General features: G+C 40.1%; 1 protein-coding gene across 1 annotated transcript in view; it reads left to right on the top strand.

Annotated features, from left to right (window-relative positions):
* RAD51B (RAD51 paralog B) overlaps positions 1 to 23,002 on the top strand; it is a 396,338-nt gene that overhangs the window by 166,178 nt on the left and 207,158 nt on the right. Inside the window, exon 7 of the mRNA XM_009897215.2 lies at positions 1,397 to 1,493. Coding sequence (XP_009895517.2) covers positions 1,397 to 1,493 — 97 coding nt within the window. The remainder of the gene's footprint in view (positions 1 to 1,396; positions 1,494 to 23,002) is intronic.

Genomic DNA, 23,002 nt, shown 5'->3' with positions numbered 1-23,002 from the left:
GGTGGTGTTGGATGATAGGTTGGACACGATGATCTTGAAGGTCTCTTCCAACCTGGTCTGGTCTATCCTATCCTATCCTATCCTATCCTATCCTATCCTATCCTATCCTATCCTATCCTATCCTATCCTATCCTATCCTATCCTATCCTTTCCTTTCCTTTCCTTTCCTTTCCTTTCCTTTCCTTTCCTATCCTTTCCTTTCCTATCCTTTCCTATCCTATCCTATCCTATCCTTCATTGAGTAGATGAAGAAGATACAACACCCTGTGCCACCACCACTGTGGCTGTGATCCAACACAACTTCTTTGGGATCATAGAAAAAGGAAAGAGAGAGTGTGTCATATCATACTACTGGAAATATTAGAGAACAAGAGGAAGCCATGATCAGAGGGAAGGGCAGAGAAATTCCTCTTCCTTTAAGCAATGGCAAAATGATAGTTTATTCCAGTAGCATCACAAAATTACATCCACGGAGTACCATGCGGAATGTCTCCCTTCCTCCTCTGACAAACACGGCTGAAGAGAGGCCATTGATTTCAGAGAGGGCTTGTTTGGAGCAGAGGCTGTTGTCAGTACAACTAGAAGGATCAGTTTGGTTCTTTAGAAAAATATGAAAGTGATTCCACGAAGTGGAAACCTATTGTAATCGCAGAAATGGCAACTGCTTAGACATCCAAAATGTTAGGAGATAATAGTGTTGATACCTATGCTTTTCTCACTCTGGGCAGTGGTTGCCTTAATGCTATTAATAGGAAAAAACAGTATTTGTTCAAAGGTGCAAGAAACTACGTTCATCTCTTGCAAGCAAGACCTTTACTCGTGCTGTCAGAGGAGAGCATGGTGTGGGTAGTACAGTCTGTTTACCAGAAACTTGTGATCCTGAAAATCACTGAAAAAAATCCTCTTGTGTAGAGATAACCCTATGAAATTTAGTACTCTTGTGCTTCAGATCAGTGGGGTTGTATCCCTACAGTACCTTTCTCTGTAGCACTGTTTCAGCCAGCAGAACTCTATGTATAAATTGTGTGAAAACTGCTAGAATGTAAATACCCTATTTGCCCATGAAGAACATTATGCTTATTGTAAGGAGCATCAAATTTTTCATTGAAGAATGGAGCTTTCAGAACAGTAGCTTCATTTGAGGTGGCCATATGTATCAGCACAGTGTGTTTCATATTTCATCTTTTTAACAGTATCCCCTTTATTGCATTTCTTGTGCTTATCTTGTTCAGTCTTTGCATGTAGTTCAGAATTTTCTGAGTGTTGAATTTGCTGAAGGTCAGAGTAGAGGGTTGCCTGGATGCTGTGCCTGGAGGATTGCAGTCCTTGTCTGGGCTGCTCTCTACCTTCCAGTAGCTATAAAAATTCCCTTCCCCCTCTTCTTGTCTGTTTGCAGGTTATCTTGACAAATCAGATTACCACATTGTTGAGCAATGGCCTTGCTATCCAGGCAGACCTGGTGTCTCCAGCTGATGATTTGTTCCTGTCTGAAGGTAAGAGATCCCTTCTGTCAAAACTGAAACTCTACACTGACACAAATCCACATTGTAACTTGCAGTCTTCTTTTGATATACAGGAGTCTGTGAGAACCAGGTTATCATGCTTAACCTAAAGCAGTCAGGGTACAACATTATTTTTCAGCTTCTTTGAAAACACATTTATTAAAAAAAAAGGGGGTGGGTGGGAAATGTGTGTATTAACTAAAAGTATCTGAGACATGCTAATGGCTGCAAGGGAATTTTGAAGCCATATTCAGTTCTACAACATGTTCCTTGGCATTGTACTTTCAGTCATGTTCATTTAGCGCATGATTTTCTCAGTCTTTGGAAGCTACTGCCAGAGTTAGTACAGAAGGTAAGCTACAGATTTCATCTTATCTAATGATTATCAATGATTCCAAAGAGAAACAGCAGTTGCAATTGAAGGAGAGCAAATACTCAGTCCTCTCTCTTGTGATATGCTTGCCCGTTTTCCAAGCATAGTGCCTCAAACAGCAGCTCTCAATGTTGTGTGAATGTAGTAAGATTTTGTGTGTTCTCATCTACTACTCGATCTCTTTTTTTTCCCTGCACAGAATTAGAAACAAGCACACAGTTGTGCTAAGAAGAAAAGATAATTCTGAATCAATCTTTAGAAAATAATATAATAATTTCAGCTGCCCCACTTGCAAAGAATAGTCAGAGTACCCTCAGTCAGGGACAGATGTAGAGAAGTTTAGAGATAGTTCATGCATAGACCCAAATGCATGATGTTAAGCAACACGCATCTTTCCTGCAAAGGATCCTGTGTAGACTTCCTTCTTTGCATAATATGAATACTTTCCCTTTCTCCTTGTACTTTCTGATGGTTCTGGTCTTTGTTCTATTTGATACTTGGTGGAAAACTTAATGAAGCAGTGGTTAAAACTGGCATTCTGCTTAGTATTGCTTCAGCCTTTATCTTTGCAGTGAGGTGCAGAAATAATGTCAAAGAGTAGCAAATAACTTCAGTGTAATATCTTAACGCTGATTTATGTGTTTACTTCATCATTTTGTCAATAGGAGCTTGAGCAAAGCATAACCCATTAAATAATTTTGGAATTGTACTTGTGGCTTTTGTTGGCTCCATCCATTACCAAAGTTTCTCTGAACTTCATTGCTAGAGTACTGCTCCCTACCTGTGTTAGAATTAGTGGACATTTGGCAACTAGATTTGGAAGAGGAAGAGACCGTTTTTCATCTTTATGATTTCCTCCTTGGCACAAAGTTGTTGCACATTGTCTCATTAAATGCTCTTGATTGCAGCACTTGTGCTTTTCTTTGTTGTTTGGAATTGCTCAGTATGAGCTTCCCCTGAATAAAAAGGCATGGCTGACTCTGAATTGGAAGTAATAATGAAATACATTCTCAGTAAAACATATTTTGTTCTTGTGGTTAAATATTTGAGGAGTCTTTGGAAAGAGCATGGAATAGTTGTAGTCTTTCTGAATTCTCCTGCAAATACAAAAGATTCTCAGTGTTGCATATGAGCCATACTTCAATATTCTTCTGAAATCAAGGCTGTGTAAGAGACGGTATGATGATTTTTGCAGCAGTTACAGCCTTTTAATGAAGTTATCATGTTGCGTCTAAACTCTCTACCACCACTATTTTTTTCACCTTTTAACCCACGAATGAATTAAAATGCCTTGGTGCTCCGTACATGTGTTGTTTTCCTTTGTGTTTCTCATTCCTTGTTTTTTAATTAAGAGTCTGAAGTGGTAATACATGCCAGCATGACACTTCTTGACAATAAAAAACTTTGTTTAGCCTTGGAACAAGAACAACTAGTTTTATCAAGGGATGCAGGGATGATAACTTTTCCTTCTCTCCCTTCCTTCCCTGTTCTGTTGGCCAACATTGGCAGATGTAGCATTCACATGCAATGCTGTATAGTACAACACAGTGCACCTCTACACTGTGTGGTTGTCACCTGTCTTTCTCACCCATAACAGGGCTGCTTCTGGATTTCCAGTTTGCTTCAGTTTTTACCTGTGCTGTCTACCTGTGAGAAAAAGTGGATTCTCAGGCCCATTCAGAATTTTATTTCCATGCATATGTTGCTGTAAAAAAATGCCGGTGTGGCTAGTGTTTTTCACTTCTAACATCAAGGTGTTGACTTGAGAAAAGCTCCCCTGATATTTCATGTCAGCAGCTGAGCAGCCTAAAAGTGCCAATACTTTGATTTTCTGACAAGCTTGGATAGTTAAGAATCCTTAATGAGTTGATCTTCCAGGATTAATGTGATATTCATATTATTTATTCCCATTTCACATCTGTGGAATTATCTGGAAAGAGTAGTTAGCTGAGTAGCCCAAGTGCACAAAGTGGATATGTTGCAGAGGCAGAGACAGAGGTCAGATTCATGACTACTTTCTTTTTTTTTTTTTTTTAACCTCATTCTTCCTTTTAATTCATCAGCAACTAAGGCCGAGTTTGAACCGGTGACCTAGATGTGAAGAGACCCATAACACATTATTAGTTCTGTAAGCAACTCTCTTTCTTAGACAGAGGCAGAAATTAAAATTTCAAACTGAATGTACTGTTGAAGTGGAATGTTACAGCAATTTTGGTTATGCTTCTGATTGTGCTTTAGAAGGGAATTGCTTGGGCTCTGTGTTAGGTTAGGCAGGAAACCAATTAAGCTGTTCATCTGATGTGTGACAGAGAGTTAATCTGATGAACAAACTAAGGGGATGTTGTCAAGCTGTTTCAGGCTCGAAGCTTATCTTCTGTAAAACTGTAATCTAGTGCATGAAAACTTGTGTCCTAAAAGTACACTGGATTTTTATGAGAACATGGAAAGTTTTGTAATGCAGTACTGACTGTAAAATACCCACCACTTACGTAGCAATGTAAGAATTCTTCAACACTTAGTATTTCCTGTAGAAAATTATGAAGTCCAGCTAAATTCCCAGATACATGTGTACTTCTTCAAGGCAGAAAAAATAATGCTTCATTTGCTACAAATTAAAGTGCTGAAAAAAATACAGAAGTTTCTCTACCCATGGCCTTGGATTCATTTGGCCTTCACATACTTGCCAGATTATCAGCTGAAGGAGTTAATTAAGACTAACGATGTTTTTCTGCAACAATAAAATTCTCAGGCATGTAAGGTTTCCACTTCTTCCCTAGTTTTTTCCTTGTAGCCTTGCATATTGCAAGCAGAGGGAATAGACTCAAAGGTGGTATGAATAATGCTATCTTTAATCCTTGCTTTGTGGGATAGCCTCTGTTTAGACCTTCCAGTCAAATACAACTTTGAGAGAAACCCTAAAAAGTTGATTTAGGTTGTAGAGTTGGTCAGATTAGCTCAGGGCTATCACTAGGCTTGAATATTTGGTTTAAGAAATGAATGCTTTATTATTTAAATGTGCAAAAGTAGCTCTTATTCCAATTTTTTAAAAAAATTATTTAATAGTTACCAAAGAATTTATTTAAGTTGCATTAGGCTAAACAAACAGCAAATGTCCATGACAATGTATTTTGTAATGGATGATTTTAAACAACTTATCTGAGGCTGTGACTGTTCTGTGTTATTTTTGCAAAGCTCACATGACTGGGTTGTAGCTAATGTAGAGAGTTGTTAGAAATTAATTGTAAGCCTGTGTGTTTGAGCACTAGCTGGACAATGACATTTGTATGTTTCATTTGTGTGCTGTGAGTAGATAGGACAGTATGACCTACTTGAGGCCCCTGCAAGTCCACCAGTGCCCATCCTATTAATGTATATGCCAGCTGCAAGCTCTAACTTCCTCTTTCAGACATCAAAGCCAAACTCCATCTTTCTTAGAAAAAAATCAGTGGCGTGTTGGTGTGAGCAAGAACAGCATCCCCCTCCCAGCTTGCATGAAGTGTCAAGCAAAGAAAGGAATGCCCTCTTGGACTCCTTCAGTCTCAGCTAGCACTTTCAAATATTTGTTTGGAAAAGCCAGAATTATTTTGAGTTTAAATTTATCTCTAAACTTTTGCTAGTTCTGGGGAGGCCAGTGTTCAATCTTCTGCCATTTGTGTTCATCAAGCAGTTTGTCATAGCATTGTATATTTTTAGTGCATGGTGTGAGCAATGAGTTTAGTCTGACCTTTTAGTCTTTGTTGCTGCGATCTTGAATTCTTTGAAGCTGTTGAGCAGAAGCAGGCTTTCGTGTTGTGGAGACTGTAAAAAGCTAAGCTACCATACTATCTCCTACCCACAGGATTTTCCTACTTCAGTTTAGGAGCAAATTCGAACCTGGAATCTTTGGCTTCTCTGCTTTGCTTTGGCCTTGATCTCCTGTCAAATTGTAGTTAAGTTGTGTTACTCTTCAAGCCTTGGCTTTGGTTTTTGGTGGTGGTGGTCGTGGTGTTCTTTGGGGATTTTTGTTTTGTTTTGCTTTATTTTTTTGCTTGTGGTTTTTGTTTGCTTTGTTGGGGTTTTTAAAATACGGGGATGTATTTTTGTTTTGGAACTTTTTTCCCCCCTTAGTATTTCGAGGTGCATCTCTGAGGAAAATAGTGAGTTGTCCTTTTGTTCACCCCAGAGTAAGACCAGTTGTGTAGTTTACTACTTCTTTCCTTCCAAATAAATTTTTTCAGTCCTGGTGCCAAATGGAGAGAAAGCACTGAAAGAATTACTAAGAAAACGGAAGGGTGGCCAGGAATCAGAGGCTGTTGGTGGGGGTTGGTTTATTTGTTTATTGACTTATGTATACACTTATACGTAAGGTTAGACCTGCAGGTGACTTAATAAAAAAGAATGTTGTGTGAGAACCCAAACATACCTGTTTGCAGGAACTGTGAAGTTATGAATGAAGCAGTTGTTAAACAAGTTTCTAAAACACTTCCCCCTTGTAGTCTTAAAACTAATGTAGAACTACACTCCAGCATGATATGAACTTAAACAGAATAGGAAGTATCACAACACTTTGGCATGTTCTAGGCCCTTAGTGTTTCAGCCAAATGCTCTGTAAACATATTGCAGGCTGGTTTACACGGTTTTGCTTGAAAGAGGAAATAGTTAATCTTGGATCACTGAAACAGAGGTGATAGTTAATTATAATGGATTTTTAATAGGACAGTTAATAAATTAATATCCTGTCTTTTTAATGTAAATCCATCTGACTTTGAGATCCAGATATTTGGGAATAGTTACTATAATCCTTCTATTTGTTACCATTATGGATTAATCTGTATGGAGATTATTTGGCCTGTTTGTGAAACTCAAGAAACATGTGGTATGGTGTAAAAAACATCTTTTGACTGTGACAGTGAAGGTTAGTGAATTTCAGATTTGCAAAAAAGGCAGTGAGTGCAAATAACACTAGTGGTATTGCCAGCTTATTTGGAAGGTGAATTCCAACTGAGACTGGTGTGCAGATGTGGACCCTGAAGGCTAAACCACATCCCTGGAAAGATAATGAAACTCTCTTCTTGTTTTATGGTTGATGGTTTGGTTGCCACTCAAGCCCAAAGCCATCTACCATCCTGTGATGGGACAGGAGAGCTCAGTGAGTCCATCAGCCAGAGAATTGTGCCTCCAGGTTCTGCATCTTTTACTTCAGTGTCAGAGCTACTAAACTCACTGGTTCCTGTTTGTGTGAGCTGTAACAGAACAGATGGAGTTGTTTCTTTCTAATTCTTTATTTTTATTATCTTTTTAGAAGCTACCCCAGCACAGACCCTGTAATCCTCTTCAGCCAACAGTGCTGTAGGAAGCCTTTTGTTCTCTCAGACTGTCTCTGAGATAATTCTCCCACTTCAGACCCTTCATCCAAAAGATTGATAGGCCCACATACACTGAAAAGTGAGAAAGGAACTCATCTTCCATAACCAGCTACAAGTCAGGATAGTGTGTAGCTCATCCCCTTCAGGATAGGTAAGCACTGGACACCAAAAAAAGGAGGGACTGTGCTAAAACTCATTAATACGTGTTGAATGGAAACCCAAGTCTACTCAAAACAGAATTTTGTTCTTGTGCTTGCATTATGTCCATGTTTCTGCTAATTCTGTGTTCCTGTCAGTAGTGGGGTCTGCACCTCAGTGCTTCAGTGGAAGTTAAGAAAAGCTCTGAGAATGCAGTTTGAGAATGCCAGAAGGAAGTGCACCATCATTACAGGGCCTGGAACAAATTATATTAACCATTAGGGGAATTGATACTGTGATTGCTTCAGCATGATGCAGGGTTGTGGTGGTATATGGAGCAGTTAGATTTCACGATAATAGTGCTCATGTCAGCCTGTACTGATTTTGATGCTGTATTTCAACAAGTGGGAAGTAGTGACATCTTAACATCCAGCCAAATTTTAACAACTTTTTAATCAAAAGATAAATCAGTAGAACAGTGTTACAGAGACTGTACATGTCTATGGAAGTTTCAAGCTGAATAACCTATGCATAATCACTTGATCTAGACTAGAAAAGGGTTGAAAACTGTCAGCAAGAGCATTCAAAGGGCTTTATATATCAGTTTAAGAGACGCCATTCCTTATTTCCAAATAGCTGTGGTGATAGAATTCAAAGTTTCACACCTTTGTTGTGGTTTCTTTCTGAAGACCTGATATGACTTAGAATCATTATTCAACAATTTGTAATCCAAAAACCCTTCAGGTACATTTTCTGGGAATCACTCATCTATATAATCAGAGGCAGAATAACAGAAGTGGTTAAGAGTTACCACCTCTCAGCCACTGAGTTACCTCAGCTGAGATAAAGTGTGACCGAGTATGTGTTGCACCTTCCAATCCAAAGTTGGATGGATCTGCATGAACCCTACTACCCACAGTAGTTTGTTTATTCTTATTTTCCTTTAACTGCAGTAAGCTGAGAGCATGGGCATGTCAGTCACTGAGTTTCAGTTGATGGCATATAGCTATAAAGCACTGTAGCAAGATTGCAATTGGTCATCTCCTTGTGTCATAAAAGTAAGATTAACTCGTATTTCAGCGTAGGTGGATATAGAAACTGTGTTCTCTTGCACACTGGAATTTAGTCTGTTGTTTATGCCATAAAAGTAGCATTTGAGAGACCTGGTTACTTAATGACCGTAATACTTTCTTCTTCTTTTGCCCTTTCTTTCCATCCTGTGGTCCTGCAAATCAGTGCTTTAAACCAGAAACAGGAGACATGGTTTGGTTCCACATTCCTTCTACACCATTGTTGGTGGAACTGTTCCCAAATAACTTATCTTTCAAATTACATTGTGAAAAATGAATTAAACTCTATGAAAGAACTAAACATTGTTTGTCCTCATGCACAATGATCAATTAAATTCTGGTTTAGCTTACTGTGGGTTACCCTTAAATCAGTACAAAGAGACTAAGAAGAAACGATATAAATTGAATCATTCATAGAATCATAGAATCAAGCAGGTTGGAAAAGACCTCAGAGATCATCAAGTCCAACCTATTACCTAATACCTAACACCTCATGACAACTAAACCATGGCTGCAAGTGCCACATCCAAGCCTTTTCTCAACACCTCCAGGGGTGGTGACTCCACCACCTCCCTGGGCAGCACATTCCAATGGCTAACAACTCTCTATGTGAAGAACTTTCTCCTCACCTCCAGCCTAAACCTCCCCTGGCATTCAGTCCCATTTCATGTGGAGATTTACAACATCAGCAGTGGATCTCTCTTTAGTGGGACTGTGGAGGGAACAGAAAGGATTTCTAGGCATGGGAGAATATCAGTGTAGAAATTATATTTTGCTTGTGGCATTACATGGAGCATATGGCTCATCTTTAAAACTTGAACCAGTTAGGAGTGCCCGTAGGTGCAGGTGTTATGCCAAAAGGGAAGGCAAGGATGAGGGGACAGAGGATGATTTCAAACTCTGATGTCTGTGTTCTAGTTGCAGTTCCAGCTGGGTTTCCTCTGGGTTTACTGCAGGATGTTTGAAAAAGTGGCTTCTTGTTACTCTTGGGCAGCCCTCCATGATTGATGATTCCCCTTAATCGTAAAAAGAGAACATTGGTGTTTCTGCTTAATTTGTGTCTATTTCCTGATTTATTATTGTAAAAATGATTTAGTGTCTTAAATGATGGAAGTTTTATAGCCTATTAGCCTTTTTTTGGAAGTTGAAGCTGGGTGCTCTGGCATGTGAATGAACTTCTTCCCAGTGACCGTCTGCTTCTAAAATGTTACATTAAACCCAAACAGAACATGCTAATAAAAAGACAGTACATGGTTGCTGTGCTATCTCTTAATTTAATGAAAATAGGCACTTGAGTATGAGCAGATTTTGCATACTCCACATGAGCAAAATTCGTCTAATCTAATAAAGGAAAATTCAGAGAAGAGCAACCCAAGTGGTCACAGTGCTCTGCAAAAGATGGGTGAAGAAATGGTAGAAAGAGGAAATGCCTGGAGCTTAACTAGAGGAAGGCTTTGTTTATACTAATTTCTACTCTCGTAAAATGCCCTGCTGTTGTTCCAGTGTCCCAGGCAAGCTGCAATCTACAGAAGATTCCTGCCTAAGATGGTGTTAACTAGGTACATTTCCCTTCTAAGGAAGGGTAGAAAAGGCAGTGGCTCAAGTACGAATAACTCCACTGTTAACAATGGAATATTTGTCAGGAAAAAAGCAAACCCCATAGCAGATGCTCCTAACCACGTAAGCAGCCATAGTTCTATGCGAGTAATTTCAGCTGGTCTGATACCTGGCAGAGGAGCTGTTGTTTCAGGCTGGAACATGGCTATGTAAGGGAGTAGTGTGGGCCCATTTTAGCTGAATATTGAGAAGTCGTTTCCGAGCGTGAAATCTGTTAGGCCAGCTGTTTCCAAATGGTTTCTGTTTGTGCCTCTGTTTCTGGTGGTGAACTCACCCCAGCCGAGCTTGCGACCCTAAATACTAACATAAACAATTGCATCTCTGTCAGGCTTGCAACCCCACTCTGCACGGCTGTGACCCTGCTGGAGGTTACAACCCTTTGGGTTGGGAATTGTTGGAATCGACTGTCAGATAGCCCTGCTGGGGAACCGTTGATATGCCCCATCCAGACCAGAATCATCACAACAAATGCCTTCAGATCTCACAGTAATTTGTAGGCCTCTGCCACCAGTTGGAGAGTGCAGCCTATTAGAGCTGACATGTCACTTTGGTACATCAGGAACATCTTGGAGATCAAAAGGTCATAGTCCTCCCACGCTGCTGCAGCCTTTCTTCATGGACTCGCCTCTTCATCTTACTTCCCTGTCAGTTGGCTTGGCAGTGAGCCCCAGCTCCCTCACGGTGCAGCTGATTTGGCCATGACTGCTGGATGTGTACCAGCTGCAACTTCTGCCCCACTTCCTCTGTCTTGCTGCTTGTCCCAAGCCAGCGTTGCCCAGTATTCTCCCTGAATGCTCCTGGCATTAATACAGGAATTGATGACTGTCTCTCTGCTGGAATAATCAAAAGTTATATTCAAAGTAATTAAATGCCACATAGGACAGACTTCCCCTGTATTTTGTAGAACTACTTATATTATTCTTACAACCATAAATATGAGCACACTCTTACAGCTCTGAGGTGTTGGTGGAGAAATAAACAGAAAGTGGCCTCATGTCATTGCTGCTGTGGTCTACAAAGCCTAGGGTCTTTGATAAGCCATGCAGACAGCCTTTATAATGTAAAAAGCCAAGTTACAGATGTCCTAATTAGAGATCTGATTTTTGAGCTTTGTTTTGCTGTAATCTTAAATGCAGTTTATAAACAACAACAAAAACATATCTCAAATGTTGGTGGGTTTTTTTGAAAGCACTCATTGTAACACAAACCAGTAACATTTTAATAGCTAAGTGACTTGATAGTCTGAGACCATTGACCTAATAATTTAGTCATGGAAATTTGACTGTGGTATCACTGCATGAATCTGACAAGGTAACAGACAGTTTATTTTTACTTATTTTTTCATCAGTAGATCCTGGAAATTGCCAGTGATGGCAGGAAGGGAAGAGGAGGAGGTGGTGCAGAAAAATGGGACATTTTCTTATCATTTGGATAAAAAGCTGTGTTGCATAGTCACCCTGAATTCAGACTGTGCATGTCTTGTTTCAGAGCTCTATATGGGGTGCTTTGTTCAGAGATGTTGCTGAACTGGTTTTTTGTCAGGCAGTTGAGAGCATTCACCTGAAAATGAGAATGGCAACGTTGTGGAGTCTGTAAGCTGTGCAAGGAAATATAGTCAGAAAATCTTGTACTACAGGCTGATAACTGCACACACAGCTCCCAAACGAACAAAAAAGGTTCAAAACTTTGTATCAGTAACTTAAAACTGAATTATATGTCAGAAAACGGTGCATAAAGTCTCCTCCATCTGTCCAGGTTGGATATGGTGCACAAAGGAGCATATCCAATTCATAATGCCTCTTAGGTAGTCAGATTAATATCTCCTGAACTGAATTTTACCCTTTTGATACTGAGTCTTTCATATGCCATGTTCCACATTTCACATTCTGCTGAAGGTCTGTGGCTTTTCAGTAATTTCCTTGAAATCTATATGTGGTATGTCTGCACTCTTTGGAGCTGTTCGTGGGACACACAACAATTAAGTATGTTTCTGGCACTCTCCTAATAGCATAGTTTCTCTGTAGTCAAAAACTCCTCCAAAACCTGAGAACATTTGTTTAATTTAAAAGCAAGAGTACAGAACCACAATTTCAGGCTTCAACAACTATGTAGCTTTGAAGCAAGGGGAAAAAATAAAACCATATTGTCTTACACACAAAGTAAATAAATTCTTGAGTTCTTAAAATAATCAATTTCATCTAACTTTTTGCTTCCCTTGCTTCTCTTTTAATTCCATTTTTTATGCAGTAGATTGATATTGATTTTCATTGTTTATTAGTTTTGCATAGGGAACCAATGGGCTGAATTTTGTCATCTGGGACTATGGAGGTGCAGGATAGTTCTTAATTAAAATTGCTGATAAGCAATCTGAATCTAGAATTGTATTTTAAGTGGTCAAAGCTTTTGGCTCTAGGCTATTCTGGGTATATATATGGTAGAAGAGTGGACTGCTTTTTTTTCCAAATGCATTACATAAATTCCCATATTCTGCTAGATCCCGTCAGTAAAATTAATTCTGTGTCTCAAATATCTCTATCCTGCATCTGCACTGGTGTTTTCATTGAGATAAGTAGCGTGTTTTTTAAGTAAGTCCTCAAGATCTTCACTTCCTGCATGTTTGTTCATTATGTGGAGTGATTTTTCATGTGCCCCAACTAGAGACTTTTTGTAGGAAATAAAACCAGAAGTTCCCTTCCTTGCTAGCCAGGTGTGCTTGAAACTGTCACAGAGGCAGGAGGACCTAAGCCAATGGCTGGTCCTCAGGCCACAGCCAGAGCAGAGAAGTTCTCGCCAGGGAACCAGAGCAGCTGACCAGTTTGGAAGAGAACAGCAGTGTACTTCCAGGGTAGCTGCAGGGCAATCAGCACCAACATATGAAAATGGTTTTATGTAAGTCAGACAATACAGACGACTTCTGCAGAGCAGTAGGAGGGGCTAGTTAATAAGCTGTAATGAGTGTTGCTTGACTGGTATCTTGTGGTTACTGAGCTCATGTAATGCTTGATCACAAGAAATTACAGGATGCATTTCAGCAGGATACCAGCTCAGATCTTAGCCAGTAGGTTTTGACAAGCTCATTTGTGCTGAAGCCTGAGCTGCCATTTCTGTCATACACTCTTGTTTATGCTATGGAATACAACATTCTGCCTCACTTCTTGGCTGTAGTGACCATGTGTACTAATACCAATTTTCTGGGTCCAGTCATTCTCAGCATCTATTGCTGAACAATCTTTCCTAAGTCCAACCCATCTCCCTTTCTCCTTGCTGTTCCCTCTACATTTGACTTTAAATTGATAGTGTTGATGTTTTAAGAGTTGAAACAGTGGCTATCATGTTTGAGAGTTGGTTAATGTTAAATTGCTACCCCATCAAAACTGCCATCTGCTGAACAACTGACTAAGAAGATGGGCCTACAATTCTATTTATTTATTTCTTTATTAATTTTAGAAATCTATAAAGCTTTTCCTGTTAGTGTTCAGTAGGAACAAAGTTTAGGATAAACTTCAGTGCCTTTAAGCTAATATTGTGCCTGTCAGTGACAGAATCTCAAGAGGAAAAGTTCATGATGGAATCAGGTTAAATGCAAAACCCTCATGATTGTTGGAGCCTCTAGTTTGTTCTGTTGGCTGTTCAAGCAGAATAATGCAAACTAGCAAAGACTGGTCTCATTATTTTCATCCAGGTTAGCATGAGGTAACTCAGAACAGCATGAGATCAGCATGTCAAGTGCTTTATGTCCCTAGAGTTCATTGTCTTGGCTTATAGTCAACAGCTGCCCAGTTCTCCTTTTCCTGAGGGTGCATCTGCTTCTTAGTCACCACTGTGACAGTCATGTGAGCTACCGTGAAATAGACTGTTGGGATCCAGAGGGTTCCAGCAGCAGATGAGTCACAGAGGCAGAGAGGTCAGCACAGGCTATTCTTTCTAGTATTTACCATGCACAGTATAGATTCCTGAGATGAACCTGCCTTCTCTTAAAAGGAAATTACTTTTGTCTGGATGGGAAAATTCTAAGGGTGAGGGGGGCTGCATCGCCTTCATGCCATTCTGACTGTGTAAAGGAGTTGGAAAACTTGGCAGTGTTAGGTTAATGGTTGCACTCAATGATCTTGGACGCCTTTTCCAACCTTTATGATTCTATGATTCAATTTTAATGAGCTATGGGTTTCCCTTAGGTAGAGATACCTTACTTTCCTCACATGTTATAACAAGGTATTTGCATCGAGCAGACTGAATAGTAACTGAGAGTAAGTCAAATGGCATGCAACGGGGCAGCTCAGCCCATGCAATTTAGGGCAATTTTGAGTTTGTTATAGCTTCAGCCCAGCATTTGGTTCTTGTTATTTTGCATCAGTATTCAAGGTGGTAGAAATTCTTCTGCAGTTTGCTGTGGTGTGATTTTGAATCATGCATTTCAAACAAATAAATGAATCAATGAATACAGCTTACCCTGTCTGTAAAACAATGGATTTTCAGTGGACTTTAACATGATAAAGTATTTGTTATTTTGATTGTGCTAAAAATTTTTGTGACAACTGTGGTTTCAGTGGAAATGTAAGTGTTTTATTGGCTGTGACATTCTCTGTGGAGATGTGTTTGTCCTGATAAAATAAAAATCTTGAAGACAAGGAAGGAGGTTTTTGATAAAAACTAGAGACATGCTGCACACAAAACCCCCATCCGGGCTGTTGTCTGTTTCTTTTTTTTTTCTCTCAGTGTTTTTGCACCCTCCCACCCCAAAATATGTTCTTTTCAAGGTCTTTTGCTAAACCAGTCAAGAATAAAACAAAAATAAAACCCTTTACCAATTGGCCCTACTTCTTAGCTCCATAGGAAATTGGGGTTGTTTAGCCTGGAGAAGAGGAGGCTCAGGGGAGACCCTATTGCTCTCTACAACTATCTGAAAGGAGGTTGTGGACAGGTGGGGGCTGGTCTCTTCTCCCAGGCAACCAGCACCAGAACAAGAGGACACAGTCTCAAGCTGTGCTAGGGTAAGTTTAGGCTCGAGGTGAGGAGAAAGTTTTTCACAAAAGAGTTATTGGCCACTGGAATGGGCTGCCCAGAGAGATGGTGGAGTCACCATCCCTAGAGGTGTTCAAAAAAGGATTGGACATGGCACTTGAAGCCATGGTTTAGTTAGTCATGAGATGTTGGGTGATAGGTTGGACTTGGATCTATGAGGTCTTTTCCAACCTTATTGATTCTGTGATTCTATGAAATTAAGTGGTATTTGTCTTGCACTTTGTGCAGGTACCTGTGCTAGTGGCGTGCCATATTCTAATCTCTCCAATACACAGTTGTCTGCTAGTGGTTCCCTTGTATATAGTGGTGAGCAGTCCCTACACTCAATGGTACCATTAAGAATGTTTGAGAGCTCGTTGCCTAGTTTCAGCAGTATAATTGCTAATGATGTGTTGTTGCTTCAGAATTTAATAGCTGTTGCTGGTTATGATAAAGCTGGTTTAAACCTGCAAGCTTTTAAAAACTGAATTTGTTGCTTCCTCTTTGCACTGTGGTTTCCTCCTTTGGTGCTTTCAAAACACTGTGGTCCATGGTGTTGGGTGAGGTGACGTGTCCTATTTACACTCGATTGGAAAAGACTGCGTCACGGGTACTTGAAGCTCTGTGAGGTTTTCCTAGTTCAGACACTCAGATGTGGCTTCCTGTCATCACCTGATTACTTTAATGCTAAAATTATCTTGCCAGCTTCAGTATTGTTGAATACCAGGAAGACAGGTATAGCTTTTAATGTTGCCTCTGTGTGGTGTCTGTTGTGGAGTGAGTGCAGAGAGGACCAAAATATTACATAGAATACTCCCTCATAGTTAACCTCAAAATAAAGCCTCTAATTTGTCTCCTGGGGTAGTTCCACTGCCTTTTTCAGTCTTCCCTCCATCTGTGGGGTCACAATTCAATATTACTTGAATTACTGAAGCAATCATGCTCTCATTGACATGCAGACCTTTCAAACGTTAAATCAAGGCCTAGCAACACCAACCCGTGTCAGTAAAAAAAAGGCTGGAGGACCTGGAAAGAAAAATCTTTTTTATCTCTTAGTCTTGTAGAATCATTCAGTGCCCTGATTGGTGGTGGTCAGTGTAAACTCAGCCCAGGAACTTGGTCTTTCAGTGTCTAAGCTTTTATAGCTTGGAGTGTCCAGCTACTACTAGCTAATAAACCAAATTACGATAATTTTGTTCATCCATTTTTATCTTCTTTTGTCTTGCCTGACTGTGTAGTGGCAACAGAGTGGATGTTAATGCAATATCCTTCCCCTGCTGTGTTAGAGGTGTCCTGTGCTCTGAGGTTCTGTGATCAGATGGTTGTAACAGAGCAAATAGACCACAAAACAAAATGTTTATCCGAATCTATTAATCTACCAGCCAGTTGCATATGTCCTGGGCCATTTCCCAATTCCTTGCAAAGGGAAACTTTAAAGCAGCCATATAGTACATGTCTCTAGTTAGACAACTCTCAGTCAGTTTCTTACCTGACAGAACTGCAGAGTTCAGCATATGAAATAAGGTCACTCATTGTTTGTCTTCAGAATTGTAGTAGAAATGTGTCAAACATTGCTCAACAGACTCAGCTGCAACCTACCTCTTCGAAAGCAGATGACGATTTTGGTTACTCCAGATTCTTCAGTCTGTGCTGAGATGGCTGAGAAGGCCATGAAGGTTTTCTGGTTTGGTCTGATTTTGCTTCATTTTAGAAAATTAAGCCATTAAGAATCAGATCCTTTACATTAGCTGCTTGGATAAATTAAAGTAACTAAAAAATGTTTTCCTGTACTTTTAAAAAGACCTTCACTTTCCTTCTTAATTTTTGCTTTTTCTTCCAATGACAGTCATTAATCTAATTTCCAAGATTTTTTTATGTTTCCTTCTGCATTTATCTTTCTCTTCATCTACATTTTAAGCAATTTCCCAGAGCAGTTATGCTGTCTGTTATATGGTCAGTTTTCAAAACATGGCTGCGTAAAGACCTGAGTAACATTATCTGGCATTACAGCTGTTCCAGATTTGGGCAGGAGGTAGGACTAGAGACCTTCTGAGATCCTTTACAGCTTGAAATATCCTGATTTTGAAGAAACTGGGTTTTTTTTCCCCTAAATCTGAACCCTGAGGATAGGATAATTCTGTTCCTCTTGAAGTGAGCAATGATTTTTTTTAAATGGAAACCCTGCTTGCTTTCTGTATGCCTCAGCTGGTGATTAACGGCATACATACAGACCTAGGACGTCCCAAATTTTCGCCTAATGGGAATCGTGGTTTTCCAAATCTTTTGCAGTACACATCCCTTCATAACTTACAGCCCACTTCCCTCCTCTCATATTAATCCCTGGGTGACATTAAACTACCAGCAAGTCATAGCCCTCAAATGTTGACTTTCCTTGAAAAAGTAACTAGGTTTAATGTCAGTGATGAACTTACGGTAACTAAGCAGATGTAACCAAGGTGTGTTTAAAGAGACAGTTTTAAATCCCACCTCATGAGCAACCTCATTTCCCAAACACCTAATATAGGCTAGATGAAAAGAATTTTGGTGCATTCAGACTATTGACACAAACAATTTTGCCTTCTGCTTTCATCTGTAGTTAGGAAAATATTTGCTAAAAACAGATTATACTTTAAAATTGGTTTTCGTCTTGCTGTAAGGCACCGTTTCCTCTCATTCCTTGGTTGTTGAACACAAGCAGCAGTGGCACAAGCTGTTCTACTGGCTATCACTGTATTTCAGCTTTGATTGGGAGACTCCATAGCCAATCAGCCAACCTATAAGTTCAGGCTCCCATTTAGTCCTTTGCTGAGTTTCTAAAGCTGTTGGGAAGGTCACTGATGATGTAGATGCTGTAGCATGTAGTGAAACCGTCAAGTTAACAAATTCTTTTTGCATCAGACTGTAAACAACTGTCTGATGGTGATGACATGAAGCTACTACTGACCTATAATGAATCCGAAGCAATGACCTAAAGGTGAAACATAATTTCTCTTAGAGCCTGTTAGTTTCTTGATTTGGGCCAAGCTAGTGACCCAGCAGTGAAAACTGTCTTACTGCATGGCCCAGCAGTGAAAACTGTCTTACTGCATGGCCAAAGACTAGGTCAGATATATACAGTTGATAAACCTCATGCTTTTGAGCTTTAAAATGCTTGGGTAGTAAAAGCTTGAAGATGCAGAAGCCAAAACCCAGCAAATAGGCCCAGGTTTTTGACCAGCTCTTACCAGCAGTTCCCAGCTGCAGGTGCCCTGTGGTTCTAGACTTAACACACTGTGTGTGATACTTGTATGTATGCATAAGTGTATTGATGTGTTTATACCAAGCTGGCTTTTTACTTATATTATTTTCAATTGTTTCCTTGTTAGAGAAGAAGGAATGTGCCCGTAAATAAAAGCTTTTGCTCTCTGTCCAGACTGCTCTCCTAGCAGTTTTACTGATAAGGTAATCCCATGTCTGTGAAGTTAGTGATGATGTTGGGGAACCTGCTTCTGGCCTCTGAATAAATCTTGCAGGAGACAGGTCACTGATAAGGAAAAATCATGCTGTTTACACTTTCATGCTTGCGCAACTGATGTTGCAAAAGGAAACAAATAAAAGGTAATGTAATGTAGTTTTCAAAGTATATTTGTCCTTTGGCCTTTACAGATAAATATTTGATGGACTGTAGGTGGACAGGGCAAATCCATGTGTTACACACACTCCTCACTGCAGTTTCATTTCCAAGATACAATCCGTTCCCCTAAAATGAAAGTTCCAATCCGTGCTGAAGGTGAATGTAAAATGCTTGTGACTAAAACCAATAAAATGGGTATGTATATCCCCCAAAAAGTTCCAATTAATTATTAACTGTTAGTGCATACAAGCATGCTGGGTTGCTAGGATGAAGGAGCACTTCCCTTATAAGTACCAAGAGCAACCAGTAATGTTTTTGAAGGCTCATTTTCGCTTGGTGATTTAATGCTGTGGAGTGGTGTCAGATCCATTGCATCAGTGTGAGGGTTTCCCAAGATGGACATCAGGACTGAAGGCTTTCCCCTTCTTGATTCAACAGCATACAACATTTATGGGACATCTTCATGTCCTAATAGAATATTCCATTTCTTTCCTTGTCTGTTTTTTAGCTAATTTTTGAAGATTTGCTATACTTCTATGTAGTTCTACTACAGCCAAATAAAGGGGGTGTAAATGACAGGAAAGAATGCAACTATGTGCATATAGCATAAGAAACAGACTTCAAGTGTGATCCAGAGATTATCCTGGGGAGGGAAAATAGTTGAAACTTCCTCAGCAGAAGCTGTCTTGCTAATCAGCTCTGGCAAAGACTTTCTCGATGGGGTCCTGATATGCTTTAGCAAGATTGCCAAGTAGAAGGAAGGAATGCTGTTTATCACTGTACCCAGGACTGGTAAAATTCTGCTGGAATTTGTGTCCAATTCAAACTTTTCAGAGTTTGGGGAGGGTATGAAAATACTGAGGGAGAGTTCAGAAGAGGACCACAAGAAAAAACAGTCCATGGTTGTAGGTTTTTCTATGTAAGGCTTCAGGAGTTTGGTAAAGATTGCAGAAGTACTTATGCTTGGCATTGGTATTGATTGAGTCTCCTCAGTTGTATGGGTGAATGTGGGTGTGCAGTGACTAGAAGTAGAACGTGTCCAGAGGAGGGCAGTGAGGCTGGGGAGAGGCCTCGAGCACAAGCCCTACAAGGAGAGGCTGTGGGAGCTGGGGTTGTTTAGCCTGGAGAAGAGGAGGCTCAGGGGAGACCTTACTGCTGTCTACAACTACCTGAAGGGAGGTTGTAGTCAGGAGGGGGTTGGTCTCTTCTCCCAGGCAATCAGCACCAGAACAAGAGGACACAGTCTCAAGCTGCACCAGGGGAGGTTTAGGCTCGAGGTGAGGAGAAAGTTCTTCCCAGAGAGAGTTGTTAGCCATTGGAATGGGCTGCCCAGGGAGGTGGTGGAGTCACCATCCCTGGAGGTGTTCAAGAGGGGATTGGACGTGGTACTTGGTGCCATGGTTTAGTAGTCATGAGGTGTTGGGTGACAGGTTGGACTTGATGATCTTTGAGGTCTTTTCCAACCTTATTGATTCTATGATCCTGTGATAGTGAACTTCATCCTTAGAAAGTATAGGTTTCTAGCAGTACGAGTGACAACTTTGGGGCAGCTCATCTGTGAAAGGTACACTGGTTATGGATAAATTAATGACCATATGAAACATCTCTATGGAAATAACCTTTAACCCAGCTTGTTGGGATGCAGACAGGGTAGATGCTCATAGGAAACTTCTGGCTGTGTGTACTGACATAATTTTACTGTAAGGGAAAATGAGGCTAGAAAAAGAAAGTCCGCCTAAATACAATCCATTTGGTATGATTTATAGATGAAGACACAAAACTCTTTGGTTTTTTGCACTGTAATCCTTTGGTTTCAAATCACCCTTGTCAGAACCTGGCAAAGAAGTTAATCTGTGGAAGAAATTAAGCTCTGAAATCATCCTAAAGCATGAGAGAAAGTGCATGCTTATAGCTCTGTGCTTCACTACCAATATTTATAGGGTTTTTTTCTAGAAGCTTTCTTGGAAAACTCTAATTTTTCTAGGCATTATGCCTAAGGAAGAACTTACTCATACTCATTCATAGCATGTGTGTATACTGTTAGCTTCTGCATGCAGTGACTTGAAAGCTCAGTGAGGTGCACAAACCAGCCTCGTATATCTATGCTTTCTTTTAAAACATACTCTCATGGAATTTCTGAGATTTTGAGAACATGGATGGATGGATGGAAGTTCCAATTTCCAAACATGTAAAGCAGAATTCTCATAGAAATAGTTTTGTACTGTGCTATGGTAGAGCTTACCTTTCTTTTTTACTGACTGTACAGGCACGGGTTTTCATAGCCTCTCACTGGATACAGCTTTTCCTGGCCACATGCTGCTCAGTCCTCTGTGTTTGTAGTGGAGATCAAAAGCATAGAAAAGCTCCTTTGAGCTGTGGCCAGAAATATTGACCAAAAAAAGACAATCATTCACTGAGACACTGGATGGCTTAGGAAGTCCTGCATGTTTGCCAGTGTGCTGGGTGCAGAGAGCTCAGATGAAGGCTACAGGCCAGGTTGAAAGATGTGGGCTAAGGTGTGGCTGCTGCCCTGTTCTTAGTGGGAACATTGAAATGGTTGATTTCCCTGTGTCATTATGCAAGCTGTTTGCTTATGATTATGGGCATCAAAATTATACCCAAAATAATACCTGCCTCCAACTGAGTAGGATTTCTGAACCATACTGAGGCCATCAATGACTTCCACAGCAATCAGTAAATGTGTTAACCATTGCTCCCTGCTTCTGTATAGTTTGGTGGACTTGGATCATTGGTGTGAGAAGCATTGAACAAGCACTGAACAAGGTCCTGATGATATTAGCCACTTATATAAAAGTCAATGGCTTATAAAAGGTCACTTTATTTGAGGGCCAAATTCAGTTACCTTTTAAGCAGAGGCATAGTTGAGATGGAATAAACCTTGGAAACAGTGAAAATAGGATGGAGCTGTCTCCAAAATCTTTAAGTGCTGGTACTGTAAATTGCTGATATGTGACTGTCTTGCTATATCCTGGAGAGAATAATAGATTTAAATTGCTTGATCCTCAAGAAGTTCTGAGGTATGTGAGCAGAGCCACTTAAACCTCAGGCATTTATGGTTTTGTTTTCAAATCTAAGAGTTTGAGAATGTATGTGGAAGCACACAGAAGTGGTGTTCCAGGCTGCTGCATATCCTTTATAAGTTCAAGGGTTTTTTGAACCTAGTCAGTTCAGTGAACCCAGTCAGATTGAGGACAGGAGGAGGAAGACAAAGAACGGATGGTCTGGGTTTCCCTGTAAAAAGCTCCTGATTTTCCTCAGTTGGAGAAATGCTGGCTGCTGTAAACATCTTGACAATAAGAGCATTGATGATGAAAACATTTTGAGTCTCTGATGCCCTACTACAGCTGACTGGCAGCCCAGAGCCAATAGGACTGGCTTGGGAACCTGGGGCTAAAGAGGGATTTTTCTTTAACATAGTAAAGTAGCATTCAGTTTCTAATGGGCCCAGGATAGAATGAATGCACGGTGATGAAACAGTGGTTCATGGAAATGCATATGCAGGCCAAGCTCTCTCAATGGGGTACAGAGAAACTACACTATAAACTGTTACAGAAGTGACAGCAGCTGGGGTACTATGTGCTCAGAAGAGAGTATGTTCCCACCTTATTGAGGTTAAGAGCTGTAGGGCTAGGTGAAGACCTTCTAGTGAAAGAACATGGCCTAAATGCATGAACATCTTTCAGAATAGGTAAACACTGATTTACACCTACAGATGAACATGTGATACATTTAATAAATTGGCATATTTCTTGCTTTGATTATTTGAAAGTAAAGCATTTTTATGATGGAACTACCATTGAAGGCAACAGAAATGAACCTTGAATCCTGCTTGCCAGCTGAAGAAGTACTCAAGATGTTAATTGCCAATCCATGACTTGTACAAAGACTTTTGGTAAGACTATTTACAGAAGTGGAACCTTTTCAAATGAAGCACTGAAGTCATTAAATCAAAAGATGGCAGACATAAACCACAGGAGAGTCCCTCTGGATTTGTCTTTCCTTTGGGTTACCCAATTTTATGTGTTTTGGATTAATGAGATGAAGCCTAAAGGAAAGTACTAAAAGAGAGAGGAAATATTTGAGGTTGCTTCACCCAGTTCACTCAGAAAGCACAACACAGTCCTTATGGTCTCTGCGCAAGTGTTTATACATCCTGACTTGTGTAACAACATGTTTTTAGTTGAGCTTTTTCCTTTCTCAGTGAAAATTAAATCCCAGCTACAATATTGTCAAACTTCAGAACGTTCTGTGAGTGAAGATTTCTATGTTGTGGAGGCAAGTTTCTTATTTGTCAAGTGTTCCATGTACTCTAGGTTTTTTTC

This window comes from Dryobates pubescens, chromosome 5 (genome assembly GCF_014839835.1).
Source record: "Dryobates pubescens isolate bDryPub1 chromosome 5, bDryPub1.pri, whole genome shotgun sequence".
NCBI lineage: Eukaryota > Metazoa > Chordata > Aves > Piciformes > Picidae > Dryobates > Dryobates pubescens.
This window is presented reverse-complemented; position numbering and strand designations above follow the sequence as displayed.